Here is a 20474-nt window from a genome sequence, read left to right as displayed (position 1 = left end):
GTATTTCACATTGACTAGAAATTGAATTATGGGCACAACCCACTTTTGCGCCATACTCTTGAGAATGGCAGTTCCTAGATTTGGCGTAATATTACTTTCGCATATTGACATTACACTGAATTTAATCATGTAATAATTATTAATGACAATAAAATATACCTTATTTCATCCTCGACATAAACTGAGCACTGGGGTTAATGTGGTGCAACAGATGCCAATAATTTTGTAAAAAACGGTTTCGCGGTTTATATCCGCTGAAACTGCGCAGAACATGAGAGGATTCTGTATAAATACCAGGACCTTTGCTTGGAAAATTCAAGTTGTCTTCTGGAAGCTGCAGTTGAGGAAGACTACCACTACTTCGCCTCTTCCAGAGCAACACATCTACAGAGCTACAACCGAGGTAAGACTTAGTGGGTACACTAATCGCGCATTAGTTTGTTACATTTTGAATTCAACACTTCAAATTTTGTTAGAATTGTTAAAGACGGAAACAAACTGTACTGGTTAGTGAGAAATTTGTGAATATAATATAGATACGTATTCTATTGATATTTTCCTAAAACTGTTCAAGTCCATGAGTGCATTTTTCGTTAGTATACAGACTACATTAATTTCTTTGAATTCCCATTGCTCTCCAGTATTTATCAAAATTTGTATACTCAATATGTTATGTAACAATTGTCACAATTCTTGCACTTAATTAAAATTAAATTTGTTTTAAGATTAATAATTTTAATGAGTGAATTAAATGGAAATTATATCTCAAAAGTTCTCTAGTTGCATCAGAATGGTCGCTAGTAAACATTTGACCTTTGGATCTGTTTCAATAGGGTCCTTGCGATTTTCCCGAGGATAGAAATTTTCTAAAATATATTCGAATGTCTCCCCTTTTAAAATTCTAAATCACAATAAAAGTGAAGGGAATATATGAGTTTCAACTTATAATTTTAGTAATTTATTCTCTTCGGCGGCCTACTTGTTTCTGGACCGCAGTGTAGCGAGTTCAAGCCTAACGGAGAACGATAGATTTTTCAGACAAAAAAGTAGTCCTATCCCAAACCGTAATAAATCTATCAAAGCGGACTGAATTTTTAAAAGGTCGCATTCATTAACGTATTTCACTCGCAATATGTTCTGATCCACCTTTTACGATTAAGCGGCAGTAAACGGTTCAAAGTCTACAAAAATTAAAGATGATATATGTTTTTGGGTCATTGCTTAAACAACTACAATTTTATTATGGGAATTAAATAAACATTATTTTTGGATAGATCGGTCTATGTTCTTTGATATAGACCTTACATGTAACATGATCCTGTAAATACGCCATAGGTATTAAGTTAATAGCATTCAAAGATGGAGTGTTACGCGAAAATCTGTCAGTTTCATTCTAGTGACTCTCGATTAATAACGTTATTCAACATTTAAAAAGTCACTTTTAATTCATGTTAAAATGAATACATAGGGCCTATCATCAACATTTATTCACTCAAAATCTACTTATTTGATTTGATGTACTTTGTTATTTTTATTCAATACATACACCAAAGCAGCTAATCCCGTGCCGTAGCTGCGAGGTCTAAGAATCATGCCTGGACAAGCGTTATGCAATACGCGCTGGTTCGGGTCCACATAGGGGGAGAATTCTCTCATGAAATTTCGGTCATTGTATGGGACCGGTGCCCACCTAGCATCGTGGTTAATTCCGGGAGCTACGACATGTAGCCAACATCCGGTCCTAAAAGCCAGCAATAACGATGGAGGTAATCGTGCTAACCACACAAAACTCCCTACTGATTGGGTGATCGTTCATCTCTGCTGAGGCATGTGGACGCGAAGTCAGTAATCAGTTGGTCGGTTCTGGTTTTCAATGTGCTGCCGCCCCCAAGTGTTAGTTTTTTAATTCAGCTATATAAAAAACCAGAACGAAAGTAATACTTCATGCCAACACACTGTTCATGGATATAAAAACACATATACAAAATTTTTATTTCAGAGAATTTTAGTGCAGTAGTAGTTTATTTTTCGTTTATAATGAAGAATTTTATTCTGAGTGAAGCAACGTACAGTTAATAAATGAACAATGCAATTTTATAATTTCAGTAAACAGTAAATAAGTTTTTTCTTTAATTATTTAATGACGCTGTATCAACTACTAGGTTATTTAATGTCGATAAAATTGGTGTTGGGAAAATGTTATTTGGCGAGATTCGCCTTAAGGTTGGGAGAAACCTCGGGGAAACAGCCAAACCAGTGAATCAGTCCAAACGGAAATCGAACCCAAACTCGAGTGCATCTCCGGATGAGCAGACAAACGAGCCTGCCTTTAGAAAATTTCATAAAAAAAAACACATAACACAAGGGATTTGTTAAAATAAATCCGAAAATTCGATCTATGAGTCAATATTCAACTTTTATAGAAGACAATATAATAACAACTGTTAATAATTGCAAGTTGTTAAATTGTGTATATTTGTAATATTTAATGTACAGTTGACTATCTTTTTTCCCTTGTGTGAAATTATAAAATTCTAATATTTGTTTTAATTAAGTAACGTTTCAAAGCTTAGTCTCCAATTAATTCTAATAATAAATTTAAAAAAAAAAACTTAAATTCGTGTCATAACAGTCGATGGATGCTCAAGGACGACCGGCTGCTAGCCTCACGTCCATATGTCTCAGCTTATGTGAACGATCATCCAATTAGTAGGAAGTAACGTGTGGTCGGCAAGATGATCCCACAAACCGTTACAGCTGGCTTCTGAAATCGGATTCCGCTATTCAATGAAGTTCCAAAAATTCTTCACCATGCTGGACGGACACCGATCTCATACAATGGCCGAAATATCATGAGATAATTTCTTTCACTATATGACTAACTAGTCCTCATTCAACATCGCCAGACCAACGCATTATGCCTTACACCACACAACTACGGCGCGGGATAGTTAATTCAGTGCGGTTTAAACCCATCTGCACTTGAATTATATTTATAATTTATATAGGTACCTTTTAATACTGTTTTTCTTATAAGCAACACTTTTTCGCATAACATACACGGAGCATCATTTTCTTTCCAAATTCATAAAACACAGCATTAAATTCTGAAAAGAAACCCTTTGTACGTTCTCTTTATTTCTAGTCGTTGCTAATTTGGTACTTAACTTCCGCACTCAATCTTGCGCACAGTTCTAAGCTATATGGACGTAGCCTAGCTTTCCTGCGTTTGGTTTCAAGAAAAAAATAACACGCGTATCCCTTGAAGTCCTTGTCTGTACCTGTACATATTTGACTTTACATCGCTGCCTTAGAAACATATAGGCTTAAGTAAACGCGAGATGTCTTATACAAGATGAAAGTAATATAACTGTGAAGATTGAAGGGTCACTAGAATACATTAAAATAAATAAAAAAATATATTATGTTTTTAATTAAATGCATGGTTAAATAAAAAATTATTCTAAAAATCTGTGTAGTTTGGCAACAGCGCATAGTCGGCTCACCTACGAATACACACGAACACAAGTCTGAATAGTAACATTCCGTATCTTAGCCACTGCAGTAGGATTGCCAGACTTCTTAATGATAGGAAATAACTATACATGTTAATCGTTTTATTTAATTTGCAAGAAAACCGTCCATTTTATTTCAAAGCTGCAAAAGGATAGGAAATAACTATACATGTTAATCGTTTAATTTAATTTGCAAGAAAACCGTCCATTTTATTTCAAAGCTGCAAGAGGATGAATTAGTTTTTCTAATGTTAAAAGTAAAAATCAGAATCGTACCGATAGTAGGCCCTACTTATCGAGTAAAGCAATGTTAACATTGGGAAAATTTATTTTTTCTAAGGAAAATATTCATTTGGGACTAATATGGCATTAGAATTTTTGTTGTACTCTATCCAAGGATTAGGCTGTTAAAATTTGTATAGTTATATTAATTCTACCCTGAATGTGAAGACGTTTAAGAAAGTGGACTTTTGGGTGTGTATAGTTTCTATAAACTCGCAGAAAAAAACAGTCTACAATGTCTAGAACAGGTACAACTTCTTTATATTTAAGAAGGTGAAAGACAAGTGAGAGAGAGATAATACAGTAGGCACTTCTAATTTCTCCATCTCTTTCGAGACCTATACTAAATTTTTCATCTCGCAAATACACAGATGTTGTCTAGTTGGATTGCACTTCTCAGGAAATGAGTCGGGGTTCAATTCTAGCAGAATTTTAGTAGACACGAAGGGTTTCGGATAAGGTTTCTCATAGTATTTCAGTTTCTTTTGTCACGCTCATTCCACCACGTCGTTTTGTCATCAAAGAATCCTCTGATCACTTCTGTACTTTAAAGTGTCCTTAAGTCATAATATCATACCTATTTAACTTAAAAATCTATCGTCCTGGGTCCGCCTTGAAATCAGATATAAATTGTGGATTCCGGAGATAACAAGCATGTTATTCAGTACATTTACTGTAGTTAGATATGGGAGCTTACAACACTGATGCCAGGATGAATATCTGTAGATGTATTTATTCTTTATTTTTCTATATACACTTTTAACACTTATACAATGCGATCGAGAAGTCTCTCCGCAGTGCTTGTGTAGCTGAGAATCCACTCGGCAGAGAATTTAAGTGTATTTGGTAGGGAATTCAAATGGCAGCACTGGTCGCTAAGCATATGATGAACTGGGAGTGTGAAATTGTCAAACCGGAATGAATGGGGGAGTACCAACTTTCTACACGATTGTATTTTAGGGTTACTAGAACTAATAGAGCTGCGGAGAGACTTTTCGATCGTACTTTATAAAACTGATTTTAAAAAATCTGCCTTCCACCTAGTCTCCGCATAAGCCTTGTAAGGTAAATCCTAAACATTAACACGGTAAAGAAGTTGGAAATTTAAGCAGTGATGTACGTATTTATTAATACAGGAAACTCTCACCATGCGAAAGACCCGTCTGAAGATCTTGCCGGCTCACTGCCTGGCCCACATCGGGTTCCTACTCCTCTATCTCTCTTGTCCCATCCTAGCCGAGATGTCGCGTGGCCAGCCAGACCGCGGCTTGGAGTCCTCATATCAGCTGCAAGTGTTGGAACATTGCGCAAGGTAAGTTCCGCCTGCCCTAGAGGGCTTGTCAATCAACTTATGTTGTCTTGGGCAGGAAGACCAAATAAGAGAATAGGGTAAACTCCGCTAGAACTATGGCAGAGCAAGAGAGACAGACAGACATAAACAACGTGTTACAGTTCGAAGGGACAAGTTTTAATTCATGCCATACTAGAGACGGGGAACTCGTTTTGTAAAAGATCAGTCAGCACGAGTACCTACGTACAACAGCAACTAAGGTAGCGGGAGAAGTTGTTCTCTGAGAGAGGCTATTCCCCGTCGTTGTGCTAGACTTTGCTTCCCAGGCTCGCGGGTTCGAGTCCTGCCGACGAAGGACTTTATAATATAATCTTTACATAGTTTCCTTCGGGAAGGAAGTAAATTTAAAAGGCTCAACTTGCACACGGCACGCGTAAGTATCTTCTCCTTGATAGCTGGCTTCAGGCAAAATTTATAGACCATTTATGATATGTTAAATTCTGACGCTGATTAACTTCTTCAGTTGAAAATATCATTAAATAAAACATTTAATACTTGTTAAGAAGAAAACTAGAATGGTATAGCAAGACCCGAGATTGAAGAATATTTAATATAAATAAAGAACATATCCTTAAGATTCTTAAGGGAGGCCTATAGAGAAAAAATGGTATTTTAGGACAAAAACTTATTTCTCCCTCTCTCTACAATAAATCGTTCCTAACATCCTACTGTAAATGTGTCCAAAGTTCAAGCGTGTAAGACGATTGGAAAGTCTCCTCCTTACGTCATAATTAAAGGTCAATAAAGGTACGCCCACTTACGGGGAATAGCTCAATAGCTCCCCGCGTGAGTCTTACCGAGCTACCCCTGGCAAGCGGAGGCCTTAGCCCTTCAGGGACAAATTGGCTATTCATTCATTCAAAGGTACGCACTCTTGTAGTATCAACGGTAATGTCATTTTTCTCCGCTATATTACTGCTTGCATTTTTCTTCATCCAAATCATTAAGGATTCTACAATTTTGTAGCTAAGAGTCTGAATTATTTTCTGTGTATTCACTATACTTTTTGCTGGTTGAGTGGAAGAGAAGACCTTACGGCCTTAACTCTGCCAGCTAAAATAAATTATTATTATTATTATTATTATTATTATTATTATTGTTACACTTAATAATTTTTTTCTGTCAAACTTTTAAAAGATAAAAATTTAGCCCTATATGGCATAAACAAAGGAATTTTAAAAAATGTGGTTACTTCACAAACTTTTCTCTCTGTAATCTGGAATTATTTAAAAAATGAATACACACTTCTCTTCCTAACATAGTAGTGGTGTTGTATAAAAACATTAAAAATGATTGAATGAAATTTGTATTAAGAGTAGAATTTTTCAAATCTGCCTCTTTCTTAAAAAAATGAATAACTGAAAAAGTAAATGTGTGATGAAAGTCTAATTTTGATAAGTCTTATAGGTTGCTAAGATACACATGTATACCAAAATGAAAGCTGTTATCTCGAAAAATGTAGACAATTGTCTCTATAGTGCTCCCTTAAACCTAGTAAATTGCACTTAAATTATGCAAAAGTGCGAACTGTGTTAGTTTGAAGACTAACAATAAGTGGACAATTAGTCGACAATCCTGGAATTCGTAATTCGAATTTCAAGTTACGGCCATTCAATTACAAAGAAAACCTTCACTACTAATTCGGCAGAAAAATACGAAGGCTCCAGAAATGTTATGGAAATTACAACAATCTGTTACTCTAATAAAATCAGAAACTATGCTCAAAGTAGGTCACGATATGCTTTTTACTATTCGTCCAATAAATTTTCTGTCATCGTTCGAATACTGTTAAGATCTCTAGTTAGAATCATGGATGGAAAAAACACCAAATAGAAAATAGGCACCACCAACAATCGAGATTCAAAATATCTAGATCAGTCTGAAATTATTTACCGTACTTAACAGATACTTATTCATTCTTTCTCACAGACGTTTGACACTTGCATATCACTAATGATAATGTTAAACTTTTATAACTTCACTGTCTTAGTTAGTGAGACTGTTGTGGTACTTCATTTTAGTAATTAGTTTCGGCAGAACCAGAAATTTTAAAATGGCGTAAAGTAACGTCGAAACTAATCACTAAGGTAAATTACCATAAACGTTTCATTATTGTTAAACACAGAGAAGTTATAAAAGTTGTTAAATTAACAAATTTAACATCATCATTAGTGAGATGGTTAGTGGAACATTGCATTCTTAGAAAACATAATCATAGCAAAGGACAATGATGAAAATTCCAGAAACTGACTATGGCCTAAAAAAAGGACATAGACTCTCGTGTAATCTATGAAGGACAGTAATTAAACCTCAAAAGATACTAATTAGGTATTTGATTTAATAAATTCAGGAAGATAATGCCAGTTTCTGAAAATAATTATGGTTCTGGGTTGCTTAATATTAATTTCATTCCACTGCTATTAAACAAGTAAACACTGAGGGTTATTTGGACTGAAATGTTCAGGATAAATCTAACTCGTCTCTAGGCGTATTATAATTCCAATTTTGTACACACGAATGATGGCAGGGATGTTATTTCTTCCACAGTCCTCCGGAAGATCCAGGGGACGGAGGATGCACCAACCACCGGAATGTTCAAACGAAGATGACTAGGCCTGACCCACCGGACAACGAACACCACGCTACTTGTTCCACTTCGGAAGTGTTCAAACTGGAGAATACTTGCTCGATGACACAGCGGCCCTCGGACGACAGCGACGGACGCCCTAAGCCAGCCACACGGTACGCTAGAAGGCTCTTGGCTGCTCGTTCAAAAGACCAGAGTGCATCAACGCCTAAGATCTACGCTCCGAGAGAAGTGAAGTACAGGTCCCTGAAAAGGCATCATGTCTCCGAGGAAGTACCTAAATCTGTAGAAAGTCAAGTTTCGGCAGACAGGAGGACGTTGTCGGCTTCCCGCAATAGTCTGACTGCCTCAAGAACTTCTCCTGAACGGAATTCAAGGTCATCAGAACGTGACGTCAATAGAAGGACAGCTGAAAGATTTCTCTCTCGAAGAGTCTCAACTTTGGACGTGACAAAAAGGCTGGCAGAAAGGCAATCTCCAAGCAGAACTACTTCCGAACGCAGGAGCTCTGAAAGAGATGTATCCAGAAGAATCGCTACAGAGAGACTGTCTATTCGAAGGACATCAACAGAGCGAACATACGCTAACACTGACGACACAAGGAGAACATCAACTGAAAGACTTCATCAGAAAACAATTGAACGTAGAATGTCAACTGTTGAAATTTCAAGAAGAACATCTCCAGAAAGACAGTCAACTCGAAGAACATCTCTACAACGCAAACTCACGGAATCGGATGGAAATAGAAGACTAACTGAAAGGCAGTCTACGCATAGGATTGCATCAGAACGTAGAATGGCTGAGTCTAGAGAAATGTCAGTAGATAGTCAATCAACCCGCAGAACGTCACCAGAACGTAGGATGACTGATCATGAAATTTCGAGGCGAACTCAAAATGAACGGCGATCTGATATAAGGTTTGCTCGTCGAACGATGTCTGCAGAAAGGGTTTCTGTAATTCCAGTCTCATCTAGAACATCTTCTGAAAGGAAAGATGCAGATATTCGAGTTTCCGACAATCCTTCATCTTACCGTCGCCAGGCCAATTACAGAAATATGGAGGGGCAGATCAATCGTCATTCAAATGAGCGTCTCAACTCCGAACGACGATCAACTTCAAGGAAAACTCTTTCAGAACAAAGAAACGCTTCGGAACAAAGGTCTTACAGGAGAAACTCTCTTGATAACAAGCGAAGTTACGAAGAACGACTATCCATTAGAAGAATTTCAGAGATAAGACATGATGCTGAAAGAAGGAATGCTATCCGACGCACTACAAGAAGTGTCTCTCCTGAACGCCGTGTTTATTCCCAAGGATCAATTGATCGTCGCGATTCTAGAACACTTTCGTCGGAGAGAGGTCATGAAATACGATCTTCAACAAGAATATCCGCTGATCGGGAATTGCTTGAAATTCGCCTTTCTCGAGATCGTCGCTCCAATGAATTTAGGAGAAATTCTATTACGAGCAAGGCAACTGAACGGGCATCTCTTAGTCGACGTCAAGCTAACATAGAGCAGCGATCGTTCAGGAGAAACTCACTTCCTGAATCACGTACCGCAGAACGAAGTCGCTTTTCAAGGAGTATTTCAGAATCAAATCTTGATTCTCAAAGCAGAAACAGTATTCGACGCACAATCCAAAGTATCTCCCCTGAGCGCACAGTGTCTTTCCAAGCATCCATTGAACGTCGCGAATCTCACGCACTTTCACCTGCAAGAATGTCATCGTTAGAAAGAGTCTCCAATATGCGATCTAGAGTAGTCGTTGAAAGGAAATTAGCTGATGCGAGAGAACTTCCATCTTATCGCCGACAGAAAGAATCGAGGCAAGTTTCTGTGGGAACTGACAGATTCCAACCAAACCGACGTTCAAATGAGCGTCTGGACTCTGAACGGCAGTTAAGTTCACGGAGAAACCAAGTGGAAGAACGACGAATCTCAAGTCAGCGATCCTTCAAAAGGAATTCTCTTCAAGAAACACGCAATTCTGTAGAACGACGATTAACTAGGAGTGTTTCGGAAGCAAGACTCGGTGCTGAACAAAGAAACACCGTTCGGCGAACTACTCGAAGCGTCTCTCCTGAACGTCGAGTATCAGTTGATCGTCGCGAATCCAGGACAATGCCCCCTTCAAACACCAGAATGTCATCAGAAAGAGTATCAGATGTGCGGTCTGGAAAGGTCGCTGAAAAGCAGCTAATTGATAATCGTGTCCTTCCGGATTACCACCGAAAAGTGGAATCCAGGAGAGTTTCTGTGATAACCGAAAGAACTCTGCCAAACAGACGTTCAATTGAACGTCAGAGTTCCGAACGACAATTTAATTCACGGAGAATATCCACAGAAGAAAGAAAACTCTCAGGTCAAAGATCGCATACAAGAAACTCTCTTCGCGAAATGTATAACTCTGCTGAACGACGCCTGACAAGGACTATTTCGAAAACAAGGATTGATGCTGAGCAAAGAAGCACTGTTCGACGAACTACACGAAGCGTCTCCACAGAAAGTAGAATATCAGTTGATCGTCGCGAATCAAGAGCCTCATCATTATCAAGAGCAGTAATGCCAACGGGGAGATTTTCTGTTAGTCGATCTTCGAACACTGACCGGAAATTGAATTCAAGAAGGATGTCCCTGAATGACCGAAAACTCTCTGGTCAGAGATCCTACAGGAGAAACTCCCTTGATGAACTGCACAACTCCGCAGGACGAAGATTGACAAGATCTATTTCGGATACAAGGCTTGATGTTGAACAAAGAAACACCATTCGACGCACTACGCGCAGTGTTTCCCCTGAAAGCCGAATATCAGTTGACCGTCGCGAATCTACAGCACTATCGTCTGCAAGAATAACGTCATCACAAAGAGTTTCTGATGTGCGATATAAGTCTACGATTAATGATGAACGTAAATCAGTAGATATTTCTTCTTACCGCCGCCAGACGGAATCCAGAAAAGCGTCTACAACGGAGAGATCCTTAGCTAACCGACGTTCAAGTGAACGTTTGAATTCTGAGCGACAATTACATTCAATAAAAAACCAATTCGATGAAAGGAGAGTATCAGATCAAAGAACATACAGAAGAAACTCTCTCAACTCTGCAGAACGACGTTTCACAAGAAGTATCTCGGAAACGAGGCTTGATTCTGAACGAAGGAACACCATCCGAAGAACAACCCGAAGTGTCTCTCCCGAACGTCGACGGTCTTCTGAAGTAGCGCTTAATCATCGCGGTTCTAGGACGGCCGTAAGGGCTGATCGCAACAGGGAGACGAGGATGACAGAGAGGCTTGTTTCCCGAAGATCAAACGAACTAGGCGTAACCCGGAGGATGACAGCTGAAAATCAGTCTTCCAGAAGAATTACTTTTGAACGCAGGAGCTCATTCGGAATGTCAACTGAAAGGCTTACTGTTCAGAAATCATTAGCCGCAGAGCGCAGAATGTCCGATCTTACTGCTTCACGGAGAAATTCAAACGAAAGGCTTTCTTCTAGAAGAACGCCTGTAAAACTCTCTGAAACTAGCAGGAGTGAAAGAATTTCGACTGAACGTAGATTAGGTGATTTAACTTTGACAAGATCGTCAGTCGAAAGACGATCAACATCTCCAGCACGTAGAATGTCGACTGTTCCGGACGAGTCAAGGAGAACTTCGTCAGAAAGATTAGCTAAAATCAGATCAACCTTTGATCGGAGATCTGATACCAAACTTCATCGCAGTCTTTCTTCAGAACGTCGTCAGACAGAATCTGGGGCAGTTTCTTTGGCAGGTCGACGAGCAAGTGAACGGGTAATGGCACAGAGATCAGTCTCAAGGCTATCACAATCAGAGGATAGAAATTTATCGGAGTTGAGATCTTACAGGAGAAATTCTCTCGAAGGAATTCGTACTTCTAATGAGAGACGTTCAGCAAGGACTGTTTCCAAAACACATTTTGATTCCGATACGAGGAACGCCATTCGACGAACAACACGAAGTGTTTCCGCTGATCGTCGCTATTCTATGCGGCTAATATCTCAACGTTCATCTCCTAGGTTGTCTGAAGAAAGGCGAAATATGAAGCAGTCACGTGAGAGACTGAATTCTGACAGGCGAATTGGTTCCCACCAAATGCGTGATGTAAGGCTATCTTTGGACAATTCAATTTCAAGAGCAGCAGCTGACCGAAAACTATCTGCAGAACGACGTAATATTATTAATGGGAAATCTACTGATCGCCGAGAACGTGACGAACGTTCCAAAATCAAATTGTCTCGTGACAGAAGTTCAACTTTATCAAGGAATAACCGCGCATCTGAGGAGCAATTTTCTACAAGGAGAGATTCCAGACTAGCAACTGAACGTGCTTTAGCTTCTAGAGATTCGAGACGAACATCAGTTGTGCACCTTTCGTTTGTTAGAAACACCAGACTAACAGAACGCTTGTCTGTTGCAAGAAACTCAAGACGAACATCTGAAGTGTTGGAATCGAGAAGGATTTCTGGTGAACGCCTATACAATCAAAGGTATGACAGTCGCTCAATGGCACGTAGGGTTTCAGTAAGAAATCTAAGAAGTGCTTCTACTGAACGACTTTCAAATCAAAGATCAATTACAGCTAACGACGAAATAGTAACTGTTAGGGACTCACGGATTTCTGCACATCGTCTGTCAGATCGAAGGGATTCCATGCATTCGTCTGAACGTTTGTCTTCCTATAGAAATGCACGAGAAGCATACACAGAACGTCTAATGTTGACAAGAAGTTCTAGAACATCTGTTGAACATCTGTCAGCTATACGAAATTCCAGGCGTGTGATGAATGAAAACAGATTTGTTAGGCAGACTCTGCCCAACTACACTATGGCTAGAAGAACAACTACCGGAGCTCAACGCCAAATCCCCACATTCCAAACCATATCAAGGAAATTCGATGTGAGGTTAGCTTCTGGACATCTCTTAAATAATAAGGCTTCCCAACAGGAACTAGAAATATCTCAGAAACAATTAGTTACTGCAGATAATACAACCCTGAAGACTGAATCATTGCTGGGTACTGGCTTGTCATTGGAAACTGTTAAAAATACTATTGGATATCTTGATCTCTCACAATTTATGGGAAAGCAAAACAACTGGTCTGCCAATATTTATGAATATATAACAAATTTCCTTGCTACTTTAGCAGTAATGTGGCCTGCACTAGCAATATGCAAGGGAAACATGTTAGAATCCGTTGAAAACTATGATGTGGCATCAATATTATCAACCAAAATGGAACATCTCAACAGTTTCTTCATTGACAAGGTATGTGTAATATAATAAACTTTAATTTCGCAATATATTCATTAACCAGAAAAGACAAATATATACTGTCTTTTCTTTAACTTCTAGCACAGATTAAATTAAATTTGTATATATATATATATATATATATATATATATATATATATAATATTAGTTCACGATAAGTCATTATACTAAACATAATTTTAATACTTAATCTGGAAACAGAAAATTTTATCATACTTAAGAAATAACGTACCATTGCACTCACTGAAATCCGTTAAAATATTGTTCAATTCTGTCTTGAACAATATAGATCAATTATATTTGAGCCTTAATGTTGCAAAACAATATACATACATATATAGGAGGATGATAAATAAAGAATAGGATACTAGTTTCAATATTAACCAAAGGAACCTCAACAAGCCTTAAAATTCATTGTCAATTATATATACATAATGAGTACAAGCAAACGTTGCCCCATGTTCTATCAGCCAGCCAGCAACAGGACCCCCCAAGCTATTATTGCTGTTTGCATCTACACTCACAGTACTTCGCCAGATTAAAACTTACGTACTTTATTAGATTAATAATATTCGGTACTCTTCCCCTTCACAGTAGCCACTGGAAGTGTCGCCCAACTTGCGTTATACATAATTCACATTGTCATAAGAAAATAACATTCTCATGCGTCAGTTCCTCTGCACTAGAACAATTTCTGTTCCAATGTTTTCTTTAAGTTCCTACCACAATGATTAAATTTAGTATTATTTTCTTACATAGAAGTGGGCACGTAGGAAATTTTTGTCTAAAGATTTCCTTTGTCTGCCACACGATATCTTTTTCTATAAGTATGTTTTCAAAATGTGTATACGTTCATGCACCGAATACAACACAATGAATAAACTGCACTTATTCTCAACTAACTCACTCCATGCTTTCGCTGCAGGCTGTCAAGGACAGAATGATACAGCTAACACATGGAGTGATATATCTTAATGGTGAAGCACCATGAATTTGTGGATGCAAAGAGCAGTGGTACTGGTAGTATGCGGAACTGCTTCTGGTCGACAGAAAGGAACACCGGAAACATTTGCTGGGACTCACTATAATTAAGATTATTCTGTCAAATCATCAGTGTCATATGTATGAAATGATTTAAACATACCTGAAAAATAGCAAAAAATATTGCATAATATCTTAACTATGCTATTTCATACTTGATATTTTCAGTCAATAAAGATGCTTTTAGTCTCTCAAACATTCCATTTCCAAGTATTTCTCTCTCTTGGCTCCATAGACCTTTAAGAAAATATGCATTATTAAAGTAAGAAACAGCAAGGGAACTGTTAATGAGCTCATATCGAAACCACCCTTGTAACTGTGCACATAGATCTTCACAGCAGTCGACCTGGTTGGCAAGTTGGTATAGTGTTGGCCTTCTATGCCCAAGGTTGCAGGTTCGATCCCGGGCCAGGTCGATGGCATTTAAGTGTGCTTAAATGCGACAGGCTCATGTCAGTAGATTTACTGGCATGTAAAAGAACTCCTGCGGGACAAAATTCCGGCACATCTGGCGACGCTGATATAACCTCTGCAGTTGCGAGCGTCGTTAAATAAAACATAACTTTTTCTTCACAGCAAACAGACAAAAAATTAGTCACCCATACGAATTGTAAGGCTGTAAAAACTTATTTTGAATACTGCATTAACAAACAATGTCGCATACTTGTAGAGAGTAGTTGAGTTGCCAAACTCCATGAATCTCTACCCTGTCATGAGACATGCGAGATAAAGTCATGTATCCAAACGCACTGTGCCAACTGAATGAGCACTATCTACTCAAGGCCGGAACTATTCAAACTTTAATGCATTCTTACATTTGTACTATGGTTGGGACAAGTCCACGTGCACTAAAATCACTGGTATGAGTCCATAGTGATTTTCCAAATTTCGACGTGGACGAGAAATGGCTGGAAATTTTTGCCTGCAGCCCTCTATCGGCAACAGAATTATTTTACATGCCATAAATATATCAAACGGGCCTCCCAGGTTTACTTACCCCCTAGAGAAAGCCATGCTAGACATTTCATCACTCTTTAAAATGCTTTGACTTTGGCCAGGTTTGAACACGTGCATCTCATATGGTAACAACTAGATGGCAGTTAGTATGGTAGTCATTTTCTTTTGTATTTGTCTGTCTGCTGTGGAAATGTAAGAATGTGCAAAATTTGAGGGGAAGCTTCGGCATGAGCCCATTGACAGTTTCTCTCTAAGTAAAATACATCTAGACAATTCAGCTAACATATGACATGATTTTAATTACAGTAACTCTATGTTCGTCTCAATTTTCAGCCCTCCTCCAACTACGCTCTTGTACCTGACAGCCTGGCCCTCTTTGACTCCGCCAAAACTTCTCCAAGGTAGGTATTAAGGTTTCGTGTAATTAAAAGTCACATCCTGTTCATAATTTATATTACAACTTATAAATGGCTTTTAAGGAACCTGAAGGTTCATTGCAGCCCTCACATAAGCCTGCCATCGGTCCCTATCCTGTGCAAGATTAATCCACTCTCTATCATCACATCCCATCTCCCTCAAATCCATTTTAATATTATCCTCCCATCTACGTCTCGGCCTCCCCAAAGGTCTTTTTCCCTCCGGCCGCCAAACTAACACTCTATATGCATTTCTGGATTCGCCCATACGTGCTACATGCCCTCATAATTTATACTATAATTATTATATTAAATAATGAAGTAAAATCAATTTTATTAGTAATTGTGCAAATTACGTAATCTTGAAGCAAAATTCAGAACAAATTAAAGTTGATGTTATAGCCTAATTTTCAAACAGACGTTCCAACTAAATTTCCTACTGTTATCTTTCTATATATTAAGTGAACAGATTACACCACCTCATTCTAGTGCCGAGGTCATGGAAACCATGGGGCTCTACCTCCATGCCCCCCCCCCCAAGTGCCTTCATGGCATGTTACGGGGATACCTTTTTACCTTTTAAGTGAACAAATTATCTATGAAACATGAGCATGGCATGGAGTTAATGCACTGTAGAGCATATGCTTCTGGCTGGTCGGCAACAAGATTCATATCATGCAATGTGATACTGGAACTGTCTACTTTCTACCTTCATTTTTCACACATTTCTTACATATATAACAGGATTTGCAGCATTCGGCTTCTATTACATTACAATTTCAGTTTAAATGTGTGTAAATACAAAATTTCATTGTGACTCCTGATTTTTTTTATAATACGGATATGTTAGGAAAAGAAAACTGCAATTACATCAGATATTCAAATATTCTTACATATTAACCCTTAAATTGGCAAAACTTCATTTCTCACACTAGTTTATTAAACCGTGTCAGACTTACAACTATCGCAATGTCCATATTTTATATGTTGTACAATATTATATTATTCTGAAATTTTGGTTAAATTTAATTTTCCTACCAATTTTTTTTCTATTGTTCTATTAAAATTATAGCATATAGCCTATTAACCTGTTGTATCTATAGGATACTTTGTGAATTTAAGGGTTAACACAGCCATGTAAGTGGAACTAAATTTCATCCGAAAACAAAATTAGATTACGATAAATTTTTTTGCCATGCGCTTTATTCAAAATCCATTCACAAAATCTGCTCATAAGTACTAGATCACTCAATTTTAAGTTCATACATTTTTACCCCAAGTAAAATCGAAGCCTCTTGTACAGAAGTGTAGGAAATTCCCGTTTGTTGAGAATGATGCCAAAGAGATTTTTTTAGAGAAATTTTCCAGCCACTGTCCAATGTCATTCAAAGTTTCTACAGTGAGCACTGCACGTCATCTTTTTCGTTTTATTTCTTGAACACTACCCGTTTCACGAAATTTATTAATCATAGTAAGACCTTAAATTGAACACTTGGGAATTTCTCTTAAAATATTCTCCTGACAGTATAAACATTTGAATCATAAATTAACACTTGTTGAGGAACAGAATAATAGGCCTATTATTTTCCATTTCATCTTCCCTTTCCTAGTAGACAATGTTACCTCATCACTCTGTTTATCCCATTAGGCTGGGCTCACCTCCATCCGAAATATCGGCCAAGGCCAGGGTAAACTTCTGCTGGAGTTCCACTATGTTCACCTTTCACAGATAATCACCCAGTATAATCACAATTAATAACAGTATTCCGTACTTCACACAGAATATTTGAAAAAATCACATGACACTTTTATGCAATAAAACCACAGTGTTATAATCCACTTTTTCAATATCTTTACAGGGATGGTATGCTAAATGCTGTGATAGGTGGTGGTGCCACAGTAGCATTTATGCTACTATCAACTAAAACAAAATGAAGATCACAACCTTAAAGATCTGTTCACCCTTGACTGTTTAAATGTATACTTATATTTACAGTAATACTCATAGAAGCTTACGTAGTTTGAACTAAAACTTGACCACATACTGGTAGTTGGTAGAAATAGTTCATTCATTATTAATAGTATAATTCCAAAGGATAATTCAGTCTTAGATACAGTAATTAACTAGAAGTATTTCTGATGAAATATTTTGCTGTGAATTGTTCATTGTAAAGCTTGTTAACGTAGTTCCAAAAGCATGTTGCCGGTACTAATTCGTTCTTAGATGTTATACAAGAAAACAGGAAAGTCAGGGTGAAATATTTCAACAATAAAGCAAGGAAAGTTCTCGTTTAAAAACCTACATCTATTTTGGTTCTAAAAGAAGTCCTTTTCTGTCAGTTAGTTGGCCTGTTGCTTAAGTGCAAGAAAAATACATTTCTGATCAAATCTATTACAAATCTCTATGTAGGACCAATAGTTCATCTCATAACAATCTTAAATAATTGATATCCAAAGAACTTAGAAAATTGTTCTAAAAATTTAATATTGAATAAAATTATATTTCAAACACAAAATGAGTAACCTCTTTCTTATTTATACATTATTGATTGTAGACGCTGACAACACAAAATATATTTAAATTTTCCCTCTTGTCGGAGTCCATTCAGTCACATGCTGCAATTTAGGTGTCAGTCATTGTTTCTGACGTAAGAAGTTGCCAAATTTCTAAAAAAAAAAAAAAATATATTGAACATATAAAATCATTAATCTATAATTAAATTCTCTGCTTTCTGCACTAATTGAAGCAAAGAATCCTAATACTCCTATATTAAAGGATTGGATCTCTATTCACTTTTCAAAACTAAAAAAATTTCAAAATGATAATTTTAATATTATTCTCATTTTGAGAAATTAAATTAAATGCTACAGATTTTACAACTGATATAAGATATTCAGTTCTTACTAACTTGTGACGCACATCGAGAGAAAAAAATATAAATATTAATTGTGATATCCACATCTCACATCCACATTTCATAATGATTCGAAAATCCTAACACAACACTATACTATTAATTAGTACTTCACTATCGCAAACATAAATTATAGTCATCTAAAACTTTAAAAACTCTTTGCTGTTCATGTGTAAAAGAGGGCTTCAGGCAAAAGTACAATGGCAATATACACGAGTAGCATTAATAATATTCGAAGCTTCTGAAGGTTGTTTAGTTTGTGGGAGGCACGAAACTGGTTTAACAGTAGTGTACTAAAGGCAACAGGCTAATACCAAATATAGCTCAAGACTTACTATTTTTACATAGTCTTTTACAAATATTGGACAACTTCCAGCAAAATGTTAGTCTTGGAATCACTTCAATGTTAGTATAATAGAATCAACTTCAATGACTCTGTCCTCTTTGTATCATGAAGCTAAATGGCCATACTGATCATGAAAGCAAAACTAAATTTACCATGAACTCCTACAACTATTCTCATACGAACATACCACGTTTGAATAGGTGATCAGAACTTCAAGGTTTATGTTATGTAAAAAAAGTGAAATTATTTTTTTAAAAATCACAAACATATTTTTATAAAAATAAAATGGTAGTCTCTGGGTTATGCACATCGATTAAGAAAGTGTACATTTTAATATGTTACCATTTTCTACATAAAGAAATTTAAAAATGAGAACTACTCTCTAAATTTGGAGTGTGTAATAATGAAAAGTAAAAAAAAAAGTTTTAAAAAGCATATAAAAATTTTCCTATAACGAAAAAAAATCACAATATTTTACTTTCTCAATACTGAGTACATTGTGAAACTGTCCTGTGATATTATGTATATACGTGCTTGTATTTATGCTGTAATGTACTACTTTATGTACAATTATTGTATTTTCCTAGTAGTTGCATTGTTAGATAATTAAAGTGCAGCATTGGAAATTCAAGTCTCTCATTTAAATACAACATTCCTTATGACCCTACTTCGACATTTACCAAATCCTAGGTGTTATGTGTTCCTTATAAAATTAAATAATTTATCACTATTGTTTTCTCATTACTTTTATACAAAAAAAAAAGTACTACTGAAACATTTAGACGCATCTTTTAGATCTGACACTCCATCGATGCTGAGTACAATAATTTAAGAGATGCAGAGAGCAGTGCAAAACAAAACATGCTAGGGCACACTAGGCGAGAAGGGATGACAGTCATATCACAGTCTAATATATACAGTCGCGAAGCTCAATACGTAGTAAATATGCAAACATTAGATAGTTGCTCACCACTAGGATCGCTAATATCGCCTCATTACAGGCAATGCAAAATAGACCCGTCACAGTCTATTGTTTCTAGCACCCTCAAAACTCAAGCTTCGTGACTGTATATAGTAGACTGTGGTCATACTCAAGGAATATCACCTCTCTACCAGAGTTCTTTCAATTGCTGGGTTAGTCTCTGTTGACCTGTTCCATCTTTGCTTGTGAGTTTCTTATGCTAATACACAACAGCATTTCGATGTGGAAAAAACAGATGAGCAATTAACTAAACACAAAAAAACAAACCATTGGCACTTATAACTTCTGAACTATATTCTACTAACAATTCTTGCTCTGCAGCAGTGGCGGCTGGTGGTTTGAAAATATGGTGGTGCACAATGGATATCAAAGAGGACCTACTTTACTTTAAAGTTTAAAACTGTGTATACCTAAGGGCGTATACATACAAAGCTAATTTATATGCAATTAATAAGTAAAATGAATAAATACAAGCATACCTATTTATACAGAAAGTCCAAAAGTGGAAGGGGTCGTGGGCAAAGCTTCTACATTCTCTATATTGCGATTTACCCTCATGAAAAACATTTGAGCACAGAATCGTCATCAGAAAGCTACCAAGTACCAAGTGCAACGTTATCATTCATGAAATTCAAATGCAGCTTTCGTAGGCTGTCGGAAGATAGCAGCACTTATTGTCAGAACAACAACTGTTAGAACTTTAAAGCAAAATACAAGCTTCTTTATGTATTGTGCTGTTTATGTGCACGTAGATTGAGAAAGTAATATGCAAAATATGCGACTGTCC

The 20474-nt window shown here is 37.0% G+C and overlaps 2 protein-coding genes across 2 annotated transcripts in view; one reads left to right on the top strand and one right to left on the bottom strand.

Annotated features, from left to right (window-relative positions):
* LOC138712187 (mitogen-activated protein kinase kinase kinase 7-like) overlaps positions 1–20474 on the bottom strand; it is a 166683-nt gene that overhangs the window by 18086 nt on the left and 128123 nt on the right. The gene's annotated exons all lie outside the window — the stretch shown is intronic.
* Positions 272–19336, top strand: LOC138712186 (trichohyalin-like). The gene is made up of 5 exons (XM_069843687.1): positions 272–403; positions 4934–5109; positions 7696–13024; positions 15362–15429; positions 17304–19336. Exons 1-5 carry the CDS (start codon positions 272–274, stop codon positions 17377–17379), a joined length of 5781 nt encoding a protein of 1926 aa, XP_069699788.1. The 3' UTR covers positions 17380–19336.

The sequence above is a fragment of the Periplaneta americana genome, chromosome 13, assembly GCF_040183065.1.
Source record: "Periplaneta americana isolate PAMFEO1 chromosome 13, P.americana_PAMFEO1_priV1, whole genome shotgun sequence".
Lineage (NCBI taxonomy): Eukaryota > Metazoa > Arthropoda > Insecta > Blattodea > Blattidae > Periplaneta > Periplaneta americana.
The sequence above is the reverse complement of the archived record's forward strand: the minus strand, read 5'-3'. Positions and strand labels throughout refer to the sequence as shown.

What these genes read in the sequence shown, in the direction of transcription:
- LOC138712186 (XM_069843687.1), top strand. Translation starts at nt 272, where the DNA reads ATGAGAGGATTCTGTATAAATACCAGGACCTTTGCTTGGAAAATTCAA. An exon ending in TCTACAGAGCTACAACCGAG is followed by an intron (nt 404 to 4,933) that starts GTAAGACTTAGT and finishes TTATTAATACAG; the next exon opens with GAAACTCTCACCATGCGAAA. An exon ending in GTGTTGGAACATTGCGCAAG is followed by an intron (nt 5,110 to 7,695) that starts GTAAGTTCCGCC and finishes TTTCTTCCACAG; the next exon opens with TCCTCCGGAAGATCCAGGGG.